Source organism: Carcharodon carcharias, chromosome 23 (genome assembly GCF_017639515.1).
Source record: "Carcharodon carcharias isolate sCarCar2 chromosome 23, sCarCar2.pri, whole genome shotgun sequence".
Classification (NCBI taxonomy): domain Eukaryota; kingdom Metazoa; phylum Chordata; class Chondrichthyes; order Lamniformes; family Lamnidae; genus Carcharodon; species Carcharodon carcharias.
The window spans coordinates 9,480,035-9,500,337 of record NC_054489.1 but is presented as its reverse complement, the minus strand read 5'-3'; the positions used below and the strand labels follow the sequence as shown (position 1 = coordinate 9,500,337).

At 41.9% G+C, this 20,303-nt stretch overlaps 1 protein-coding gene across 2 annotated transcripts in view; it reads right to left on the bottom strand.

Moving 5' to 3' along the window:
• Positions 1-20,303, bottom strand: part of lasp1 (LIM and SH3 protein 1) — a 150,003-nt gene that overhangs the window by 98,098 nt on the left and 31,602 nt on the right. For both annotated transcript variants that reach the window (XM_041173240.1, XM_041173241.1), the window contains exon 2: positions 15,160-15,254. In XM_041173240.1, coding sequence (XP_041029174.1) covers positions 15,160-15,254 — 95 coding nt within the window. The remainder of the gene's footprint in view (positions 1-15,159; positions 15,255-20,303) is intronic.

Sequence of the window (20,303 nt, the reverse complement as noted above, 5' to 3'; positions counted from 1 at the left end):
CCACAAGATTTGAGATAATTGGCAAAAGAACCAAATGGGAGGGGATTTTTCCTTCATACAGCGAGCGGTTAGAATTTGGAATACAATGCCTGAAATTGTGGTAGAACAGATTCAACAGTAGCTAGTAGATACTTAAGGAAAATGAAATTGCATGGACATGGAGAAAGAGCAGGGGAGTTAAACTAATTGGATTCTCTTCAAAACAGACAGTGCAGACTCAATGGGCCAAATAGTCTCTTTCTGTGCTGTGCTGGTCTACAATCGGAATAAAAGAATATCCAAGAAGGGGAGGTGAGAAAGGATCTCTTTATACAAAAGAGTGGTTACAATACACAATTCTCCAGGGAAAATAAGGTTGCAGAACCCATTACATTTTTTTAAGAAATGCAGAAATTAGAACTCGAAACGTCAACTCTTTTCTTCTCCGCCGATGCTGTCAGACCTGCTGAGTTTTTCCAGGTAATTCTGTTTTTGTTTTGGATTTCCAGCATCCGCAGTTTTTTTGTTTTTATCAGAAATTAGATCGTTGTTTAAGAGGAATTACTGAAGAGTTATGGAGAGTGAGCAGGACTTTTGTTCAAATGAAACATGGAGAAAATGCCAAGCCAGGCCCAACAGGCTAAAAAGCCCTTTTCTGTGTTGTAACTTTCCAAAATTCTCAGAGTGCAGAATTCTGTGGTCAGCAACAGGGGGAAATATAAAAAGAACCCAACTTTCATCATTCCAACAAAAGCAGGAATCCCTCACTTGTAGCAATGGAATTGGGGGCCAGGAGCAGTCTGCTGCCTGCTAAAACAAAGAGGGCACAGTAAACACAAGAGCCAAGGGTCTCCATTTCAACACCAATCCCCCTAGGACCCTTTGGCAAATTAATAAAAGCACTTTGGGCTTCTCCCAGGTCAGCTATAAATAGAAGCAGACACCCGAGGCAAAATTCTTGGAGATGCCTTTATTGTTTTAATGCTGGGCCCATTCCACATCACAGGAAGTCCCCCTCTACAGCAATGTACATTTTTATTTTCCCACACTTTTGCAGCCATATGGTGCAGGAGCTGTGAGCGAGAGAGCTGAACCACAGCCAAATTCACAAATATTCTTGTGCTGTGGACATGTCCACTGGGATCTTGAACTCAACAGTCAGTCGCACTAATAACCAAGACTGTTCACAGAAAACTGAAACATGAGAACCATTTCATTTACCAGGCACAGCTTTTACAAGATGAACAGTTATGAAACTCAAGAAAATTTAACTTCACTTCAGAAAAAAGAATTAGCCACAGTCCCCAAGAACAAATCCAGATACAAAATTTCCAATGATTCTGGGTTGTTCGTTGGATCCATTACATGACACTTAAGTTATACCTGTAATAAAAAATTGTAGCTATATAGCACCTTTCACAATCTCAGGGCTTCCCAAAACACTTTACAGCCAATGAAGTGCTTTTAAAGTGCAGTTGCTGCTGGAATGTAGAAAACCTTGGCACAGCAAGCTCCCACAAAACAACAGATAACCTATTTTTAGGGATGTTGGTTGAGCAATAAATTGCAGCAAGGACATGAGAAAAAATACTCCCCTGATAGTGCCATGGAAGTTTTACATCCACAAGACAGAACAGTTGGAGCCTTAGTTTAACATCACATCCAAAAGACAGCGCCTCATGCAACATAGCTCTCCTTCGGTAACTGCACTGGCAGTATCAGCCTACAGCTTGAACTCCAGTTGCTGTTTTGGGGCTTGAACCCACAACCTTCTGACTAGGAGGAGAAAGTGCTCCCCAGTGAGCCACAGCAAACTTATGTGGCTAGTGGGTAATATAATGGAAAATTAGGTCCAAATTCTTTTGTGGTCTTTGACGGCAGCATGCATGGACATCATGAAGTCTTGGGGATCACATCCAAAGTTTAAACCCATGTTCCTATTCACTTACATAGACATCAAGTTGCCAACATCTTTGCCTTGTACCAATTGGCCAACATTAGCAAATTTCACAATTTCACTTGGGAATTGCTGCCGTGTGTGACACCTGGATGTCTGGAACTAGGAGCACAAGGAATCTCTCCAAGGAGAAAGCAGAATGAAACTCCCAACATGAATAAAAGCATCGAGATTTGTTTTGATTGCCAGAGAGGCAGATAACTTTTCAAAATAAATTTGAACTTCCAGTTAATAGCTGAAAGAATGACACAACAAGATTTAATGTTTTAAGACTTTTACTGAACAAAAGACTGAAAGCACTTTTGGCTAAACAACCCCATTGGAGGCAATTTATAGTTTAAGCCACAAAACAGAACAGTCCCCTTTTTCTATTAGCACAACCAAAAACACCCTTCACAAATATACTTTACGCTGTCCTTTAAGTGAACATTCAATTCTCCCAGAACCAGTCCAAGCTCCAGAGGGTTTACTTCTGTAATTTTCCCTTCTCAGCTTGGGAACTTTTAATCTCAGAACTGACTTTCATTGTGTGGTTTCCCCCCACCAACTAGCCTCAGAGATACATCCTCTAGCACAAACTACATAAATCTTACAGCCACATTTTAACTCCTCATGAATTCAGCTTTTTCAATCCGAGCACGAGTTCACACCCACACTCCTCTATGGTGAATCACAGCACCTTTCTGCCTATAGCTACTTTTTCCCTCCCAGATCCTGGTAAGAGAGTTATCAGGGATATCTTAGAGTCTTCCCCTCTCAAATCCCATTTGTATAGTAACATGAAAGATGGTATGTGCTGGAGTGCTGCTTTAGGCTGCATTAGAGTGCTGAGTTGGAGTTTGGTGAAGAGGGAAGGATGTGATCTTATAATTTTCTACCTTTCCTCAGCTGACTGTTTCTTTGCTGCAGGGGAAGTCCATAAAGCAGGAGAGTGGGCGAGAGCGAGCGAGCAATATACAGATAAAATCTAAAAGTGACATCACAGGAGTCCCGTAAATTGATTGGTTGGTTGGTAAGTATAGACTGGATGCTGGTGGATGGCGAGTCTGGAGTCTTTTTTTTTTAAAACTTTTTGTAAAAATCTGATTTTGTTTGTAGTTTACACTTAACTGAAATCTACAGTTTAAATTCTAAAGCTCCCAGCCTTAAGGAGGGTTTTAACAAGGTCTGTCCGCTGGATGAGCAGTTGGGCTTAGTTAAAGAAGCAGATAAAACTAGCCTTTGTCTTAGGAACAAACAAAGCCAGTCAACTTCGTATGACTTAGCACTTGAGTGCAACTTACAATAGAGTGCTGGGAGGTGGGTGATTAAGGGGGTTAGGGGAGGAAGCAAAAGAGGTGCTCATAATTTTGCTTTTAATGTGAGAGGAGGGGAGGCCTTAAAAACCGAGGGGAACAAGATCCGACCCAGCAGTTGTCTTGGTAAGTAGGGACTGGTGAGTAACTAAACATTACTTTTACTTCCTCTAGTTTAAGGAAAGGGAGTAATTTAAGGGGAGTCATGGGAAGGCAGCTCGGCCACATGGAATGCTCATTCTGTGTGATGTGGGAAGTCAGGAACACTTCCAGTGTCCAAGGTGCCACATGTGCAGGAAGCGTCTCCAGCTGCAGCGACTTGAAATCTGAGTTTCGGAGCTAGAGCTGGGGCTGGAGGCACTGTGGAGCATCCACAATGCTGAGACCCTCGTGGATAGCATGCACAATGAGATGGTCACACTGTAAGTAAAAAAGTGCACAAGCAGAAAGGGAATGGGTGACCACCAGTCAGTAAAAGCACTAGGCAGGAGTACCCTGGGTCTATCCCCCTAACAGATTTTCCATTTGCTGAGGGGGATACTTTCTCAGGAGAATGCAACAAGGGCCCAGTCTATGGCACCACAAGTGGATCAGCTACATGGTGGTGGGTGGGGGGGGGGCGGCTACCGATTCTGGTGAACATGGGACATGTAGAAGCTAGACTGGACCCCACCAGGACTGGAAACAATATCCTCACAAGGGTATTTGCTAGCTCCATGGGGGAGGATTTAAACTAGAGTGGCAGGGGGATGGGAGTCTGAGCGGCAAGACACAAGAGAGGGAAACAAAGATAAAATGAAAGACAGAAAAGTAGAAAACAAAAGTGGAAGGCAGAGGCAACAAGGGCTAGCAGCAAATAGGGCCATAATAGAAAAAAAAATTAAAATGTTAAAAGTCTAAAGACACTGTATCTGAACACACGGAGCATTTGCAATACGGTAAACAAATTAGCAGCGCAAATAAATGTAAATGAGTACAATATGATTGCGATTACAGAGACATGGCTGCAGGGTGACCAAGGCAGGGAACTGAATATCCAATGGTGCTCAATATTAAGAAGAGCAGGCAAAAAGGAAAAGGAGGCAGGGTGGCTTTGTTAGTAAGGATGAAATTTGTGCAATAGTGAGAAAGGATATTGGCTCAGAAAATCTAGATGTAGAATCAGCCTAGGTAGAGCTAAGAGGCAATAAAAGGCGGAAAACAGTAGTGGGCGTTGTCTATAGGTTTCCAAACAGTAGTGATAAGGTAGGGGGTGGCATTAAACAGGAAATTAGAGATGCAAATAACAAGGATGTGGTAATCATGGGTGACTTTAATCTACATATAGACTGGGCAAAGCAAATTAGCAATAATACTGTGGCAGATGAATTCCTGGAGTGTGTACGAGATGGTTTTTTTTTAGACCAGTTTGTTGTGCAACCAACTTGGGAACATGCTATCCTAGATTTGGTATTGTGCAACATGCTATCCTAGATTTGGTATTGTGCAATGAGAAGGGGTTAATTAATCATCTTGGGGTGCAGGGTTCTTTAAGGAACAGTGACCATAACTTTATAGAATTCTTCATTTTGAGGGAAAGTGAAAAAGACCAAGCCAAAACTAGGGTCCTAAGTTTAAACAAAGGAAATGACGAAGGTATGAGGGGGAGTTGGCTAAGAAAGATCGGGGAACTTCATTAAGAGCCGTAAGTAATGGTTAATATTTAAGGAGCAGATGCATGCATTGCAACAGCTACATATTCCTTTCTGCCGCACAAAACAGGATAAGTGGCCCAACCACGTCCAACAAAAGAAATTAAGGATGGTATAAGTTCTAAAGAGGAGGAGTCATAAAATTACTAGAAAAAGTAGCAAGCCTGAGGATTGGGAGCAGTTTAGAATTCAGCAAAGGAGGACCAAAAGATTGATTAATAGGGGAAAAAGAGAGTATGAGAATAAACTTTCAAGGAACATAAAATTGGTCTGTAAAAGCTTCTATAAGTATGTAAAAAGAAAAAGATTAGTGAAGGCAAATGTAGGTCCCTTACAGACCAAAATAGGAGTATTTATAATAGAGAACAAGGAAATGGCAGAGCAATTAAACAACTACTTTAGTTCTGTCTTCATGGAAAAAACACAAAAAACCAGAAATGATAGGGAACCAAGGGTCTAATGAGGAGAAGGAATTGAAGGAAATCAGTATTACTAAAACAATAATGCCAGAGAAATTACTGGGACTGAAAGCCAATAGATCCCCAGGGCCTAATAATCTACATCCCTGGGTACTAAAGGTGGCAGCCACGGAAATAACGGATGTGTTTGGTTGTCATCTTCCAAAATTCTGTAGATTCCGGAACAGTCCCAGCAGATTGGAGGGTGGCAAATGTAACCCCACTATTTAAGAAAGGAGGGAGGGAGAAAACAGGAAATTTCAAACCAGTTAGCCTAACATAAGTGGTAGGAAAAATACTAGAGCTTATTATAAAGGATGCAACAACAGGACACTTAGAAAATATCAACGGGATGAGACAAAGTCAGCATGGATTTATGAAAGGGAAATTCTGTGACAAACCTACTGGAGTTTTTTGAGCACATAACTAGCAGAATAGATGAGGGAGAACCAGTGAATGTAGTGTATTTGGATTTTCAGAAACATAAGAGGTTAGTATGCAAAATTAAAGCACATGATATTGGGGAAATATATTGGCATGAATGGAGAGTTGGTTAACAGACAGGAACAGAGAGTAGGAATAAGTGTGTCTTTTTCCAGAGTGGCATGCAGTGACTAGTGGAGTACCACAGGGATCAGTGTTTGGGTCCCAGCTATTCACAATATATACCAATGATTTGGATGAGGGAACCAAATGTAATATTTCCAAGTTTGCTGATGACACAAAACTGAATGGTGAGGAGGATGGCAAGAGGCTTCAAAGCAAATTAGACAAGTTGAGTGAGTGGACAAATACATGGCAGATGCAGTATAACGTGGACATGTGTGAAGTCATCCACTTTTGCAGGAAAAACTGAATGGCAGAGTATTATTTAAATGGTGATAGATTGGGAAATGTTGATATACAAAGGGACCTGGGTGTCCTTGTACACCAGTCACTGAAAGCAAGCATGCAGGTGCAGCAAGCAGTTAGGAAGGCAAATGCCATGTTGGCTTCAGTGCAAGAGGATATGAGTACTTGAGCAAGGATGTCTTACTGCAGCTATACAGGGCCTTGGTGAGGCCACACCTGGAGTAGTGTGTGCAGTTTTGGATCAGTACATAGGATATATTTGCCATTGAGGGAACACAGCGAAGGCTCACTAGCCTGATTCCCTGGATGGCCGGATTGTCGTATGAGGAGAGATTTGGTCAACTAGGCCTGTATTCATTGGCGTTTAGAAGAATGAGAGGAGATCTCATTGAAACATAAAATTCTGACAGGGATGGACAGACTGGATAAAGGGAGAATGTTTCCTCTGGCTGGGATGTCAAGGACAAGGGTTCACAGTCTCAGAATACAGGGTAGGCCATTTAGGACTGAGATGAGGAGAAATTTCTTCACTCAGAGGGTGGTGAACCTGTGGAATTCTCAACCGCATAAGGCTGTGGAGGCCAAATCACTATATATTTAAGGAGGAAATAGATTTCGAGACTGTAAAGGCATCAAGGGGTATGGGGAGAGCACAGGAGCATGGTGTTGAAATAGAGGATCAGCCATGAGTCATATTGAATGGCGAAGCAGACTTGAAGGGCCAAATAACCTACTCGTGCTCCTATTTTCTATGTTTCTAAATGGGCCGTGTATCCAAGCAGAAATGCCTTAATGTCCTTTAGGGAAGGAAATCTGCCGTCCTTCCCTGGTCTGGCCTACATGTGACTCCAGACCTACAGTAATGTGGTTGACTCTTAAATGTCCCCTGAACTAGGGCAACTAGGGATGGGTAATAAATGCAGGCCTGGCCAGTGACACCCACATCCCATGAATGAATTAAAAAAGTGCTGATTAACGATCCTCAGACCTCCAATTCTCTTTAACTTGGAAGTGAATAGACAGTTTAAAACACAACTGTTTCCAACACAACATTTTAAGAGGAGTCATACGGACTGGAAATGTTAACTGTCTTTCTCTCCACAGATGCTGTCAGACCTGCTGAGTTTTTCTAGCAATTTTTGTTTTTGTTTCAGATTTCCAGCATCCGCGGTATTTTGCTTTTACAACATTTTCAACACTTTTTTGGGGGACTTTAGATACTCTCAGTCTATTCATTGTTAGTACACAGGTGCTACCATTATCTCCAAGCATCTTGCCAGCAAAATAATCTGGGTTCCCTCCAATCTCTAACAATCAAACCATCCAGGTTCGCCATAGAGCAGACTTCAGAACAGGTCACATGGCCCTCTTTATTTCACCCAAAATTAAAGACAGTCTCAAAATATAACAATTTTATAAACCTCATACTTGTAATATTTAGAACCTAATTGCCAATAAGGAACAACTGTAAACACAAGCCTTTCCAAATCTCTAAACCCACAAAATTTAAAACAGAGTAAACTGTAAATGAAAGATATAAATACATGTGGGAAGGTGCTGCCTTTGCTTCAAATGCCAAGGCTTGGGGCTGTACATATCCCAGTGGATGCAGATTGGCAATCCTTATTCTGAGCATACATCACATTCTCTACTACTGTGGGCAAGCAATTGTGCCTGGGATTTGCTCGACTGTTCCCATCTGGCTCATTAAAAATGCATTCAACTTGCTTGCAGCAGCTGCTGCAACATTCTGACGTTATAAAGCACAGCTCAAGAGATTCTCGGCGTTTGGGCTGGGAGAGTTGGGGGCTGGCGAGTAGGGGACAAGAACAGAAGGAACAGCAGCCAGGCCTTCAATTTCTGATGGCAATCAAGTGATCTCTGCTGCAAGTGTAAAGGAAAAGTCAAGTGAAATAACACACACAATGCAATCTCATAAGACATTAGGCAGATTACAAAGGAAGAGGCATTATTGGGAAGTGATCAAAAGCTTAGCTAAAAAGGTAGGTTTTTTTTTTAGGAGCTTCTTAAAAAGCAGAGAGAGCGAGTGCGAAAGGGAGACGGGGGAGAGAGAGAGAGCGCGCGCTTGGCAGAGAGATTACAACCTGATTGGATACAGCAATAACCTCATTATCCACACACCAAGAATCTTATCATGTAACTGACAACCATCAATTGCAATTGTGTGCATTTTTAATTGAGAAACTTAAGTCAAGGGCCAAAGGTCACAGCATTGGACATCAGCAAAGTTGAACTTCAGAAGGGATGGAAAAGTGAAGGAGTCAAGTCAAAAGTAATGGTTAGAACTCTACCAAGTGGTAACACCCTCACTTCCGAGTCAGAAGATTGTAGGTTCAAATCCCAATCCAGGACTTGAGCACATGCGTAACCTAAGCGGAACTTCACAACATGACAGAGGGAACTCTGCACTGTTAGGGGTGCTGTCCTTTAGATGAGACACTAAACTCAGGCCCATCAGTCCTCTCAGGCGGACGTAAAAAAAACCTCCAGAACAGCAGCAGAAGGGTTCTCTTTGAGGCCTGGCCAATATTTCTCCCTAACCAACACCACTAAAAGCAGATTGCTTAGTCATTTAGTTCATTGCTGCTTGTGGGATCTTGCTATGCACAAATTGGCTGTCCTGCTTCCTACATTACAACAGTGAAGGTTTTGATAGCATGGATACAGAGAAAATATTTCACTTTGTGGGGAAGAGCATAACTAGAGGCCCTCCATGTAGGATGTTCATCAAGAAACTCAATTCAAAGACACTTCTTTACTTAGAGTGGTAAAAAAGTAGAACTCACCACCACAGTCAATAGTTTGGATGCATTTAATGAGAAGCTAGACAAGCAAATAAGGGAGAAGGAAATAGAGGGTTACGATGATAGAATTAGATGAGGGAAGACGGCAAGAGGCTTTAGTGAAGCATCATGGACTGTATGGCGCAAATGGCCTATTTCTGTGCTATACCTCCCATGTAATCTTATGTAATAACTACGCAGCAGAAAAGTATTAATTGGTTGTAAAGTGCATTGGAACATCCTGAAAGATGCCATCTAAAATGAAAGTTCTTTCTTTTCTTTAAGATTTAAGCACAGCAGCTGTTTGAACCCACAGAATCAGAAGCAAAGGCAATAATCACAATTTAAAATTACAAGGAACTAGGGCCAGAAAGACTTCTGTTCAATGTATTTCAGAGTCAAAGTGGGCAAATATCATGCAGTACTCATTAAACTGTTCCACAGGGGAAAGAATGCTCATTTTAAAACATTTTAATGTGCTGTTTAAAATAAAAATGGACATTATCCACTATCACAACTAAATAATTAGCATTTTTCAAAAAGAAGAACACAGTGAGCACTAATATTTTATAAGTGCATATGGAATGCAAAACTGCAAGTATCCTCCACACTCCAGAACTCCCGGTCACTTGCCATTTCAACACCCCACCCTGCTCTCATGCCCACATGTCCGTCCTTGGCCTGCTGCATTGTTCTAGTGAAGCTCAACGCAAACTGGAGGAACAGCACCTCATCTTCTGACTGGGCACTTTACAGCCTTCCGGACTGAATATTGAGTTCAACAACTTTAGATCATGAACCGTTTTACAAATAATTTATTTAGATTTTTCTTTTCCCAACTATTTCCATTATTTTTAAATGTATTTCCATCCATTGTTTTGTCTCTGCCTTTTAGCCTATTTTGATCCCTTCCCTATATCCCACCCCCACTAGGGCTATCTGTACCTTTCTTATCACATTCCTTAGATAATATCTCCAGCTTCAACACCTCTTTGTCCTTTTGCCTGTGATATCTTTTGGTTACCTCCACCTATCACTGGCCCTCTAATCAGATCTACCTGTCCCCTGTCTCCTCCTCCCCCCCACCCACCCCCCCCAACCAGCTTATATTTCACCTCTTTTCTATTTTTCTTTAGTTCTGTTGAAGAGTCATATGGACTCGAAACGTTAACTGTTCCTCTCTGCAGATGCTGCCAGACCTGCTGAGTTTTTCCAGATATTTCTGTTTTTGTTTTGGATTTCCAGCATCTGTATTTTTTTGCTTTTATCCTCCACACATATCTGAATGCTGTTTAACAGAGATGCAATTGATTTCCCTCCTTTGTCCCTTCATCTACCTCCCTCTCACAGCCCCCAACATCCACCACTCCCCCACCCCACCCAGCCATCCACCCCTGCCCGCAATTCTCTCCCTTCCAGGGGAAATCAGATTTTTAAAAAAAATTTCCCCCTCCATTTCTGAGATTTGGTTTCCCTTTGCAAAAAAGCTACTCAGTATAACTCTGACCAAGTTGCTTTCATTGGCACGGTAGTGCTGGAATTAGGTACAGTTACAGTTAGGTGTTCAGCCCTTCAAACAGAAACCACTGCCCGAGAAAGTTAGGCCTGGAAAATGTACTGGGTCTGAAGTCCAGGTCAGAGGAACAGGGCCACCACTCGGTTTTGAACTAAAAAGCCAACACAAAACAAAAAAAAAAAGTTGCCTTTCCACTGCTGGCCCAGGAAACCAGCATAATCAAACATTGCACACCCAGTCACATTGACAAGCTATGCCAATCTCAAGTCAAACATCAGGCAGGGTTGCCAATTCTGGTCACACATATTCCACAAGGTTTTGTCATTTTGTGCTTGTCTTACCAGTCGTATTAGTGAACACATCAATCAGATCTGATCGCCTTATGTATCTTTGGAACTGAATTGCCTTTAGGAGATTGTTTTATTAAGTGTTGCTGAAGTTAGACAAAGAAAAGTTGTTCCCATTAGCTGATGGTACAAGGACTAGATGACAGAGATTTAAACGCTAACACTGCGGATGCTGGAAATTTGAAGTAAAGAACAGAAAATTGTGGAAATACTCAGCAGGTCAGACAGCATCTGTGGAGAGAAACAGAGTTAATGTTTCAGGTCGATGACCTTTCTTCTATTTCTCGCCACAGATGCTGCCTGACCTGCTGAGTATTTCCAGCATTTTCTGTTTTTATTTTATGACACTAATTCTGGTTTTGGACAAGGGGTGAAGGGGTGATGTGAAGAAACTGTTTTTTTTTTAAATACAGCGAGTGGAAATGACCTCGAACTCTGCCTACGAAGGTGATAGAATCAGAGACAATTAATGATTTCAAAAGAAAATTGGAAGGTGACTGGAGGGCAATAAACTTGCAGGGCTATGGCACGGAGCAGGGAAATGGGAATGTTTGGATTGCTCTACAAAGAGATGCAGGGCTTGGTGGGCCGAATGGCTTCCTTCTATACCATAATGACCCAATTACCCAACACCCCAGCCCTTTTCCTGCCACCCCCTCTAATATTTTTACAAACACTAAATGGAAGTGTACAAAAGAAAAAAAAATACATGTCTTCAATACCCTAGAATTGTTTCCAGCAATGTCCAAGAGAATTGTAATATGGTGTCAGCTGTTGTGGTTCATTGATGAGATCTCAAGGCTTGTAAACTTAAGCATGAACGCTTTATTGTTAACATTTAACTATTTACAGATCCCAGGTTACTATCATGCATGGTGCTGCTTCTTCACACAGGCTGCTTCCAGAGTGATCTTTCTAGACCGTTCACTCAGTCCATTACCACGTGACTCCATACATCATACCGTGGGTGGGGCTATTCACCAGTCCCACATTAACTTTTGCTCTGCCAAGCACCTTTACATTAAAATGGCACAGGCATATAAACATGATTTTTTTTGTATGATGTTGCAATTCCTGGAGACTGCAAGATAGTCCTGAAGGTTTGGTAACTCTAGATACACGTCCATCAAATCTAATAATTGATCACAAAGAGAACAATAAGTTGGACGTGTTATTTATCCAAGTGATGTCATCCAGGAGAGCGACATACATTTGTGTTTTTAGAAGGCAAGAAGATCTAACCCTATTTGCATGGGATAGCAAGGAGGAGAATTTTTTTGTTGCTTTTTTCTTTAAAAAAAAAAGAGTTCCCTGGAAACCTGTCCATTAATTCTGTTTGTGCAGACAGACCCTCGCCTTGGCCTCCCATGTGACTGGCATTTATTCAAGGTTGAACGCCAGAAGCAGAAGGCATCGGAATACAAATTGAATATCAGGCATGTTGCAGTTGGGGGTTGGGAGAAAAGGAAAAATAAATCACAAGGAGGGCAAAATGAAGGCAGCCCACCAGCCGTATCCCTCCAGTACACCAACCCTAATCCACATCCATTCAGCTTTAATACCCAGCAGACCAGATTTCAGTTTAACATCTCAGTTGTAGGACAGAAATTGAGAAAGATTAGAAAGATATCCTTAAAAGTCTACTTCACCTCATTTAAATATATTAAAATGACAATATCATGAGGGCTTTGATAAGAGTAAATAAGGTGAGATTGGTTGGTAACTACAGGACACAAGTTTATGATGATTACCACGAAAGCCGTAAGGTGAGTTAAGGAGAAATTTGTTTACACAGTGAGTTATTACCTGGAATGCACGACATGAAAAGGGCTGTGGAAGCAGATTCAATAGTAACTTGCAAAAGCAAATTGGTTTACACACTTGAAGGGAAAGAGCAGGGTGTGGCGACTCTTTCATAAAGCTGACACAGGCATAATGGGCTGAATGGCCTCCTTCTGTGCTATATGATTCTATGATACCACATTATCTGAACAGTGAAATTGTTAATGACAGGACCAGTTACCAAATTACATCACAGGTAGGGTCATCAAACCTCCAGCATTAACCGAAAGCCCTCAGGAATTAAGATATTAATCTCCAGGACACTGCCAGAGCACCCCAGGAGAAAAATTTTGATTTCGTCATAAAAATATTGAAGGAGGATGAAAGAGGGTTATTTGACTAGGTGGTGCAGTTAGAAGAAAAGTCATGTGATGAAATCTCCAAGATTGTGTCCCACGTTTGGCAAACCTAGTCACAGGTGAAAGGTCAAGTGTTTCCAGAACAAAGCCACTGCAGAATGATCAACAGAGTCAGCAGCCATTCGGCCCATCATACCAACACCGGCTCTTTAACAGAGCCATCCAATTAATCCCACTCTCCTGCTCTTTCCCTATGACCCTTTAAGTTATTTTCTCTTCAATTATTTATCTAATTCTCATTGGAAAATTACGACTGAATTTGCTTCCTCCACCCTATCAGGCAGAGGATTCCAGATCACCACAACTTGCCGTGTAAAAAATAAAAAATAAACTGTGCAGAATGCTTTGTGAACACACAGGTTAAAAACGCCGGATGGAATAGAATGCATCTTTGTCACTGCAAAACACTAAACCGGAAGAGGAAAGAAAACTACTGAGAGAAAGAAAAATCCCTTCACAAAGACAACACACAAGAAATGCTGAGTGGAATGCAAAGCAAAAGACTTGGAAACCAAATAGGACAAGCTCAAGCTTTTCTCTTAGAAAGGAGGATAAACAGCTCCATGCTCTCAATAAATTCAATGCTGGACAAAAGCCACCACACTGGTTTGTTGGGTCAGCGTATACAAAAAGGCAAACAAATAGCAGGCATTTTCTTTCAGGACTGCATCTGCATTTAGCCCGGTATTCAATTCCTCCCCACAACCCCAACACCCCCACAAGAAAATAATCAGAGAATAAAAGTGATGGATTTCTCTTGGGCAAGAGCTGATTTTACATTAACTTAGTCTGGTGTGTGATTTTTACAAGCGAAGAAACTATTCCTCTCCAGAATGTTTATTGTTGTGGGAAGGCGATGTGCACAGGAAGGATGTGAAAGCATTGGAGAGAGTGCAGAAAATATTTACAAGGATGTTGTCAGGAATGGAGAATTTTAGCCAAAAGGAAAGATTCGATAGACTGGGGCTACTTTCCTTAGAACTGAGAAGGAAGAAGGGAGATTTAATTGAGCTGTAAAAAATTAAAAGGAGCCTGGAGACTGGATAGAAAGGACCTGTTTCCCTTAGCAGAGAGGTCAATTTTCAAGGGGGATGGATTTCAAGTAATTGATGGAAAGGAGTTATGGAATATTTGTTTCACCTAGTGAGGTCTGGAACTCTGCTGGAAAGGGGCAATATTCTTTCCAATATTTTTGTAAATAAATCAAATTTTAAACATACCTGAAGTGCTGTAACCCATGGGAATACAGACCAAGAACTGGAAAATGGGATTAGGCTGCATACCTCTTCTCAGCTGGCACAGACACGATGGGTCGAATGGCCTCCTTCCATGCCATAAATTTTCCACGTTCCTATTCTCAAACAAAAGATGACGCCTCTGACAATGCAGTTCTCCCTCAGTAATGCACTGGAGGGTTCCTCCTCCTTCAGGTACCATGCCTTAAGGTGGCATCGGAGGCCATGGACTTCCGTTCAATTGGTCCATTATTATCCTTGGCAAAGTACTGCAGTGGTTTGCTGTTGCTTTTTGCAGCATGACTGATCAGGAAACTCTCTTGCTCTTACCACCTGGCATCAGGTGTGTTGGAAGGATTTAGAGGCTGATTATCACCCTGTTTGGCCATGTTCTGAATGTACCTTCTGTGGCCATCAAATCCTGAACTGGGACTTGAACCTAAAGCTCTGGCCCAGATGTAGCGACGCTACCACTGAACCACAAGACTTATATAGGATTTTAGGCTCGAATCTCTGAAATGGGACTTGAACTCTCAACTTTTTGGCTTGGAGCCAAAGTGCCAGTCAATGAGCCACAGCCGATACTTTCACCAATCCATAACCTGCTAATGCAGAAGCAAACGCTACCAACTGAGTTAAACTGACGGTACCATGCCACAGGTCCTGCCACTCCCAAATGATTGTATCACTTTCTTTAAAAAAAACACTATAGTCTTGATTTCAGCAATGGGAGAATTGTACCAGATCGCCATCATCAAAAGTATGAAGTACTTAATGTTAATGCTTGATTACCCAGTATGAATGTCAATGTGTAAAATACTTACGCATTGCAGTAAGGCGTCTTATCGTAACCTTTGTAATTCTTCATGTTTAAAGTCATTTTGCAGACTTCACACTGGAAACATGCTTTATGCCAGAACTGTAACAGGAACAGAAAATAGGAGTATTAAGTTAATTATTTTTGAAAGAAAACAGCAATCACATTTGGCACTCATATCCAACCCCCAATGGCAAGAAAATATAAATAGCTTGGCTTTGATCAAACGAATCAGGAGAATGTTGCAAGGTAGAATCATTTGTCACTGGGTTGCCATCAACACAGATTGTCAAGGAGATAATGATAGAAGCACTTAAAATGATGAAAGAGTGTGATGGGGTAGAGATTGAATCAGACTGTTTCCAGTAGTTGAGGGGTCCAGAATGGAGAGGGTGCACAGATATGTGTTAAATACAAGAGATATAGAAGAGAACAGGAAGAGAAAACCATTCACAGAGTTGGGGTTCTGTGAAATTCACTTCAAAAGGTTAATGGACGAAGCTGAAACCATGTTAACATTCAAGTAAAATTGGATAGGTAGAAGAAAAAAAAAGGGATGGAGGAATATTGGAACAGGGTGGGTTGGTGGGATTAGGACCAATTGCTCACAGAGTAAGTACCAACATGGGCTGATTGGGTTGAAATGCCCATTTGTAATTTCTATGCATTTTGTAAAATCATCTGCATCATAGCTGTAGTCATGTCATCGTTCCGAAGATGTATTCTAAACTCCAAGTCTTCTAAGCACCAAGTCTCAGTTGGTACAACCCCTTCAAAAAGCCTTTTCAATCTTCTTGCTTATCAAATTTTCCTCCCTTCCCAACCATTCCAAAGGCTTTGATTTACCCACCCCCTCAGCATATGATTCCAGTACCCAACTCTCAACTGGCAATCCCTCATCTGAGCCCCATCTGGTGAATGACGACACCACCTGGAATTGCAATCTCTGGTTGGGCCTACAGCTGGAATTTTCATCGTATGATCTCCCATTTCCAACTGTACCATTTCAACCCGTCCACTCCAGCCATTGACTCCAGCCTGATTCACTCATCCTCGCAAAGCCCCAAATCCCCCAGTCAATTTGAAAGTGACTTACAACTGTCAAAAATCAACCAAACAGACTCTTAACCCCCTACCCCCATCCCCATCTCCAATACTTTCATTAATAATTGAAAGTGTTCAAAGCAATTTCTCTCAGAGGGTCGTGAGCCTTTGGAACTCTCTTCCTCAAAAGGCAATGGAAGCAGGGTCTTTGAATATTTTTAAGGCAGAGCCAGATAGATTCTTGATTAACAAGGGGGTGTAAGGTTATTGGGGGTAAGCGGGAGGTTACAAACAGATCAGCCATAATTTTCTTGAATGGCGGAGCAGGCTTGAGGGGCCAAATAGCCCACTCCTGTAGGTAAAGCACAATTTTTGCATGCCCCTATAATTCGTCTCCCAGGTTTCTTGGGCCAGTGACAATGAGATTAATCATTAATTCCTGGAGACTCCGGGACAATCCTAGAGGGTTGGCAACCCCAAGCACCACTACTGCCCTGTCCTTGCTACTACTATCAGGGGTCAGTCCATCTTCCTATCTCAGGTCCACTGAAGCCTATTACAGCACCCCTACCTCAGACTAGCTAACTATAGTCCAGGGGAATCAAATCTGCAACATATCCCCTAAATTACAGAAATGTTTCAAACAGAATTTAGAACAGAGATGCAAATACTGGTAATACACAGCAGGTCTGATCGCATCTGGCAACTGTATTAACAAAATGAAGGCCAAGGAACAAGGGGCCAAAGAAATTAGGAGTCTTGACTTCTAATTCTTTTTTTCACTCCCTCCCCTGTTTTCTTAGTTAGTCCAATTAAGGGGGCTTGTTTATTTTTTCCAATTTGGTGTTGTCCTTAGGACATAAGGATAAGAAGAAATTTAATAGCGGTGTTCAACATCATGAAAGGTTTTAATAGAGTAAATGAGGAGAAATAATTTCTGATAGCAGGAGATTGCTAACCAGAGGGCACATAATAAAAAAGTGTCGTGGAGGAGACTTTTTTTTAAGTGAGTTCCAATGATCTGGAATGCATTGCCTGAAAGTGAGATGGAAGCAGATTCAATAACAACTTTTAAAGCAAAATTAGATATTTTTTGAAGAGGAAAAGTCGCAGGGCAGTGGGGAAAGAGCAGTGAATAATAGGACTAATGAGATAACTGTTTCAAAAGAGTCACAATGAATCAAATGGCCTCTGTTTGCGCTGCATCACTCTGTGATTCTGATGAAAGAGTTGATCGCACAGATAGAAGCCCAGATACTCTTCAGATCTGTCACACCTACTATTTCCTTTAGCACCTCAGGTGAAGTATAAACCACTCACTGTGTGGCTGTGCAGTGCAGGCCAGTTCCCACAGCCTCGGCAAAATGGCAAGTGGCTTGTATAAAATTAGAACTGCAAACATGCCGCCTTTTCCAGCCATGGGCCCTTGCCTGCAACTGGAGGTGGTGCAGAAAACCCAGCCAGACAACACACTGTTGCTTGCCTTGAAACCATCTTGTACGACAAAGCATCTACATTTGCCAGCATTGCCTGCCCAAAGGCAACTGCTGAACCAGAGTGTCAGCTGAGCCTAGTAATAGACAGGAACAAACCATTTGGGCCAACTAGTCCATGCCAGTGTTTAGGCTTCGCCTGAGTTTCTTCCTACCCTCAAACATCTAACCCTATTAACATGTCATGCAATAACAACTTGCCTTTATGTAGCAACCTTTAAATGTAGTAAAACCTTAATTTGCAGGAACATGTAACGTTGGTATTAATCCTATTCACATACTTATTTTTACAAAAGGGCTATAATAGGATGCAGAATTAGCATTTCACGCTAATGAAGGACCACAACTCCTTTACATCCAAGAAAAAGCACATGAACCTTTAAATTGGTTGAAAAAACTTCACAAAATCATGTTAATGTTCATATGTAAATTAACTGCTTGAAAACGTATTCAATACCCCTGATTCAGGAACCCCATTTCATAGACAACACTCAATGTTACAAATTGCAGCTCGTGTTACCCAGATTCAGTACCACCGGGTCCCCCTCATAAGTGGATCCTCTATCCCTTATGATCAGGATTTTGCCTTCCTAGCCGAATATCTAGTTATAGGAATAGCATGACTTGGGGCATCTACAAACAATGACATTCCTTGCTATATGAATAGGATGCTGCAATCTTGCACTTCCACTTCTTGTCCTTCAGCAAGTTTCTGAAAGGCGGACTGATTAACGTTGTGGCGACATACGGTCAAATATATACTAGTGAACCGATTTATTTTGTGAACAATAAAGGACGAAGAAGATATCTGATGCAATGAATTACAACTCATCTTAAAGTGCCTCTCAGACAGTAGAAAGTAAAACAAGAAAAACAAAATGCTGCAGATGCTGAAAATCTGAAATAAAAGCAGACAATACTGGAAAAACTCAGGTCTGGTAGCATCTTTGGCGAGACAAAGGGTAAAAGGTTTGAATCCATTATGACTCTACATCCAAACTGCTGGTTCTGAAGAAGTCATACAGACTTGAAACGTCATCTCTGTTTCTCTCTCCGCAGATGCTGCCAGACCAGAGTTTTCCTAGAAAATAAAACAAGCTGCACTGCACTTGCTAGTGCATTGTTTAGGGCTTATCAGGTCCGGAGTTTCTCGAAGTCGAGTCAACAACTTGCATTTATATAGCACCTTTAATTTAGTAAACATTCCCAAAGTGCTTCACAAAAGCACTATCAAACAAAATTTGACAACGAGTCACTTGAGATGTTAGGGCAAGTGATCAAAAGCTTGGCCAAATAAGTAGGCTTTAAGGAGCGTCTTCAAAGGGGGGGGGAAGAGAGCAGAGGGGTTCAGGGAGGCAATTCCACAGCTTAGATGCTCGACAACTGAAGGCACAGCCGCCATCAGTGGTGCAAATAAAATCAGGGATGCGCAAGAGAATAGGTTGGGAGGAGCAGAGGTCTCGAGGTTATAGACCTGGAGAAAGTTAAAGAGATGGGGGAGGGGCAAGACCATGGAGGGCTTTTTTCTTTTAAAAAAAGCGTTTTTTTTTAAAATCGAGATACTGCTGGACTGGGAGCCAGTGTAAGCCAGTGAAGACAGAGTGATGGGTGAATGAAACTTTGTGCAAGTTAGGGTATAGGCAGCAGAGTTTTGGATGAACTGAAGTTTATGGGGGGGGTGGGAAATGAGGATTTTAGCAATGAGCTGAGGCAGGAGCAGAGTCAGGTGATGTTACCGAGGTGGAAATAGGTGGAGCTTGATGAGACTACTTCATGGAAAACCTCTCATTCCCCATGTCTGCTGCTCTTATAAAGACCTTCCAAATTGACTCACGAGTCCCATTCAATTCAAAACGTTAACTCTGTTTCTATCTCCACAGATGCTGCCAGACCTGCTGAGTATTTCCAGAACTTGCTGTTTTAAGTTTCAGATCCTGTGTTCCTTTGTACTCTTGGCATCGTCTGGATGGTCAGGAATTGGATAAGCTTGTCCTTTGACCTCCTCCCACCATCCCCCCAGCCCCCCTTCTCCAGGGATCATGCAGAGCAGTGTTAATCAACCTAGCTACCAGCCCCTTACAGGAAAACTGCAAGAAGCTCTATAACCACCTCACACATGTCGCAAAACTTCAAGTCTGCCAAGTCTTCAGACTGAACTGAGGTAGAATGTACAACGGCACACTGACGACAAGCAATAGACCCAGGGATCTGAAATTCTATACATCTGACAGCTGAAGACGACGGGAGGTCAGAAATGGAAAAATTCAATCAGGAGAAACTGGCTCAGTATCAAAAATATGCAAAGAATGTTCGATTATCAGAGGAACTGGGAAGGCAGGCGCTATGTAAACAATCATGAATGGAGCAGGGACGGTTGCTGAGGAGCAGGAAAGGGGGACACTGAAGACTGGAAGGCTAACCAAACTTCCAACAGGCTCAGTTTTTAAAATGTGGTAGCACAGTCAGACAGTTTTATAATGAAACCACTTTTTCCTGGACACGATCCAGATAGCATGCAGTAAAGAACTCCCGTACCCAAAGGATGTAACTCAGTTCTTTGCCAGGGGTTCATAATCTATTTCCTTACAGGATAACAGCCAGGCTGCTGTAAACT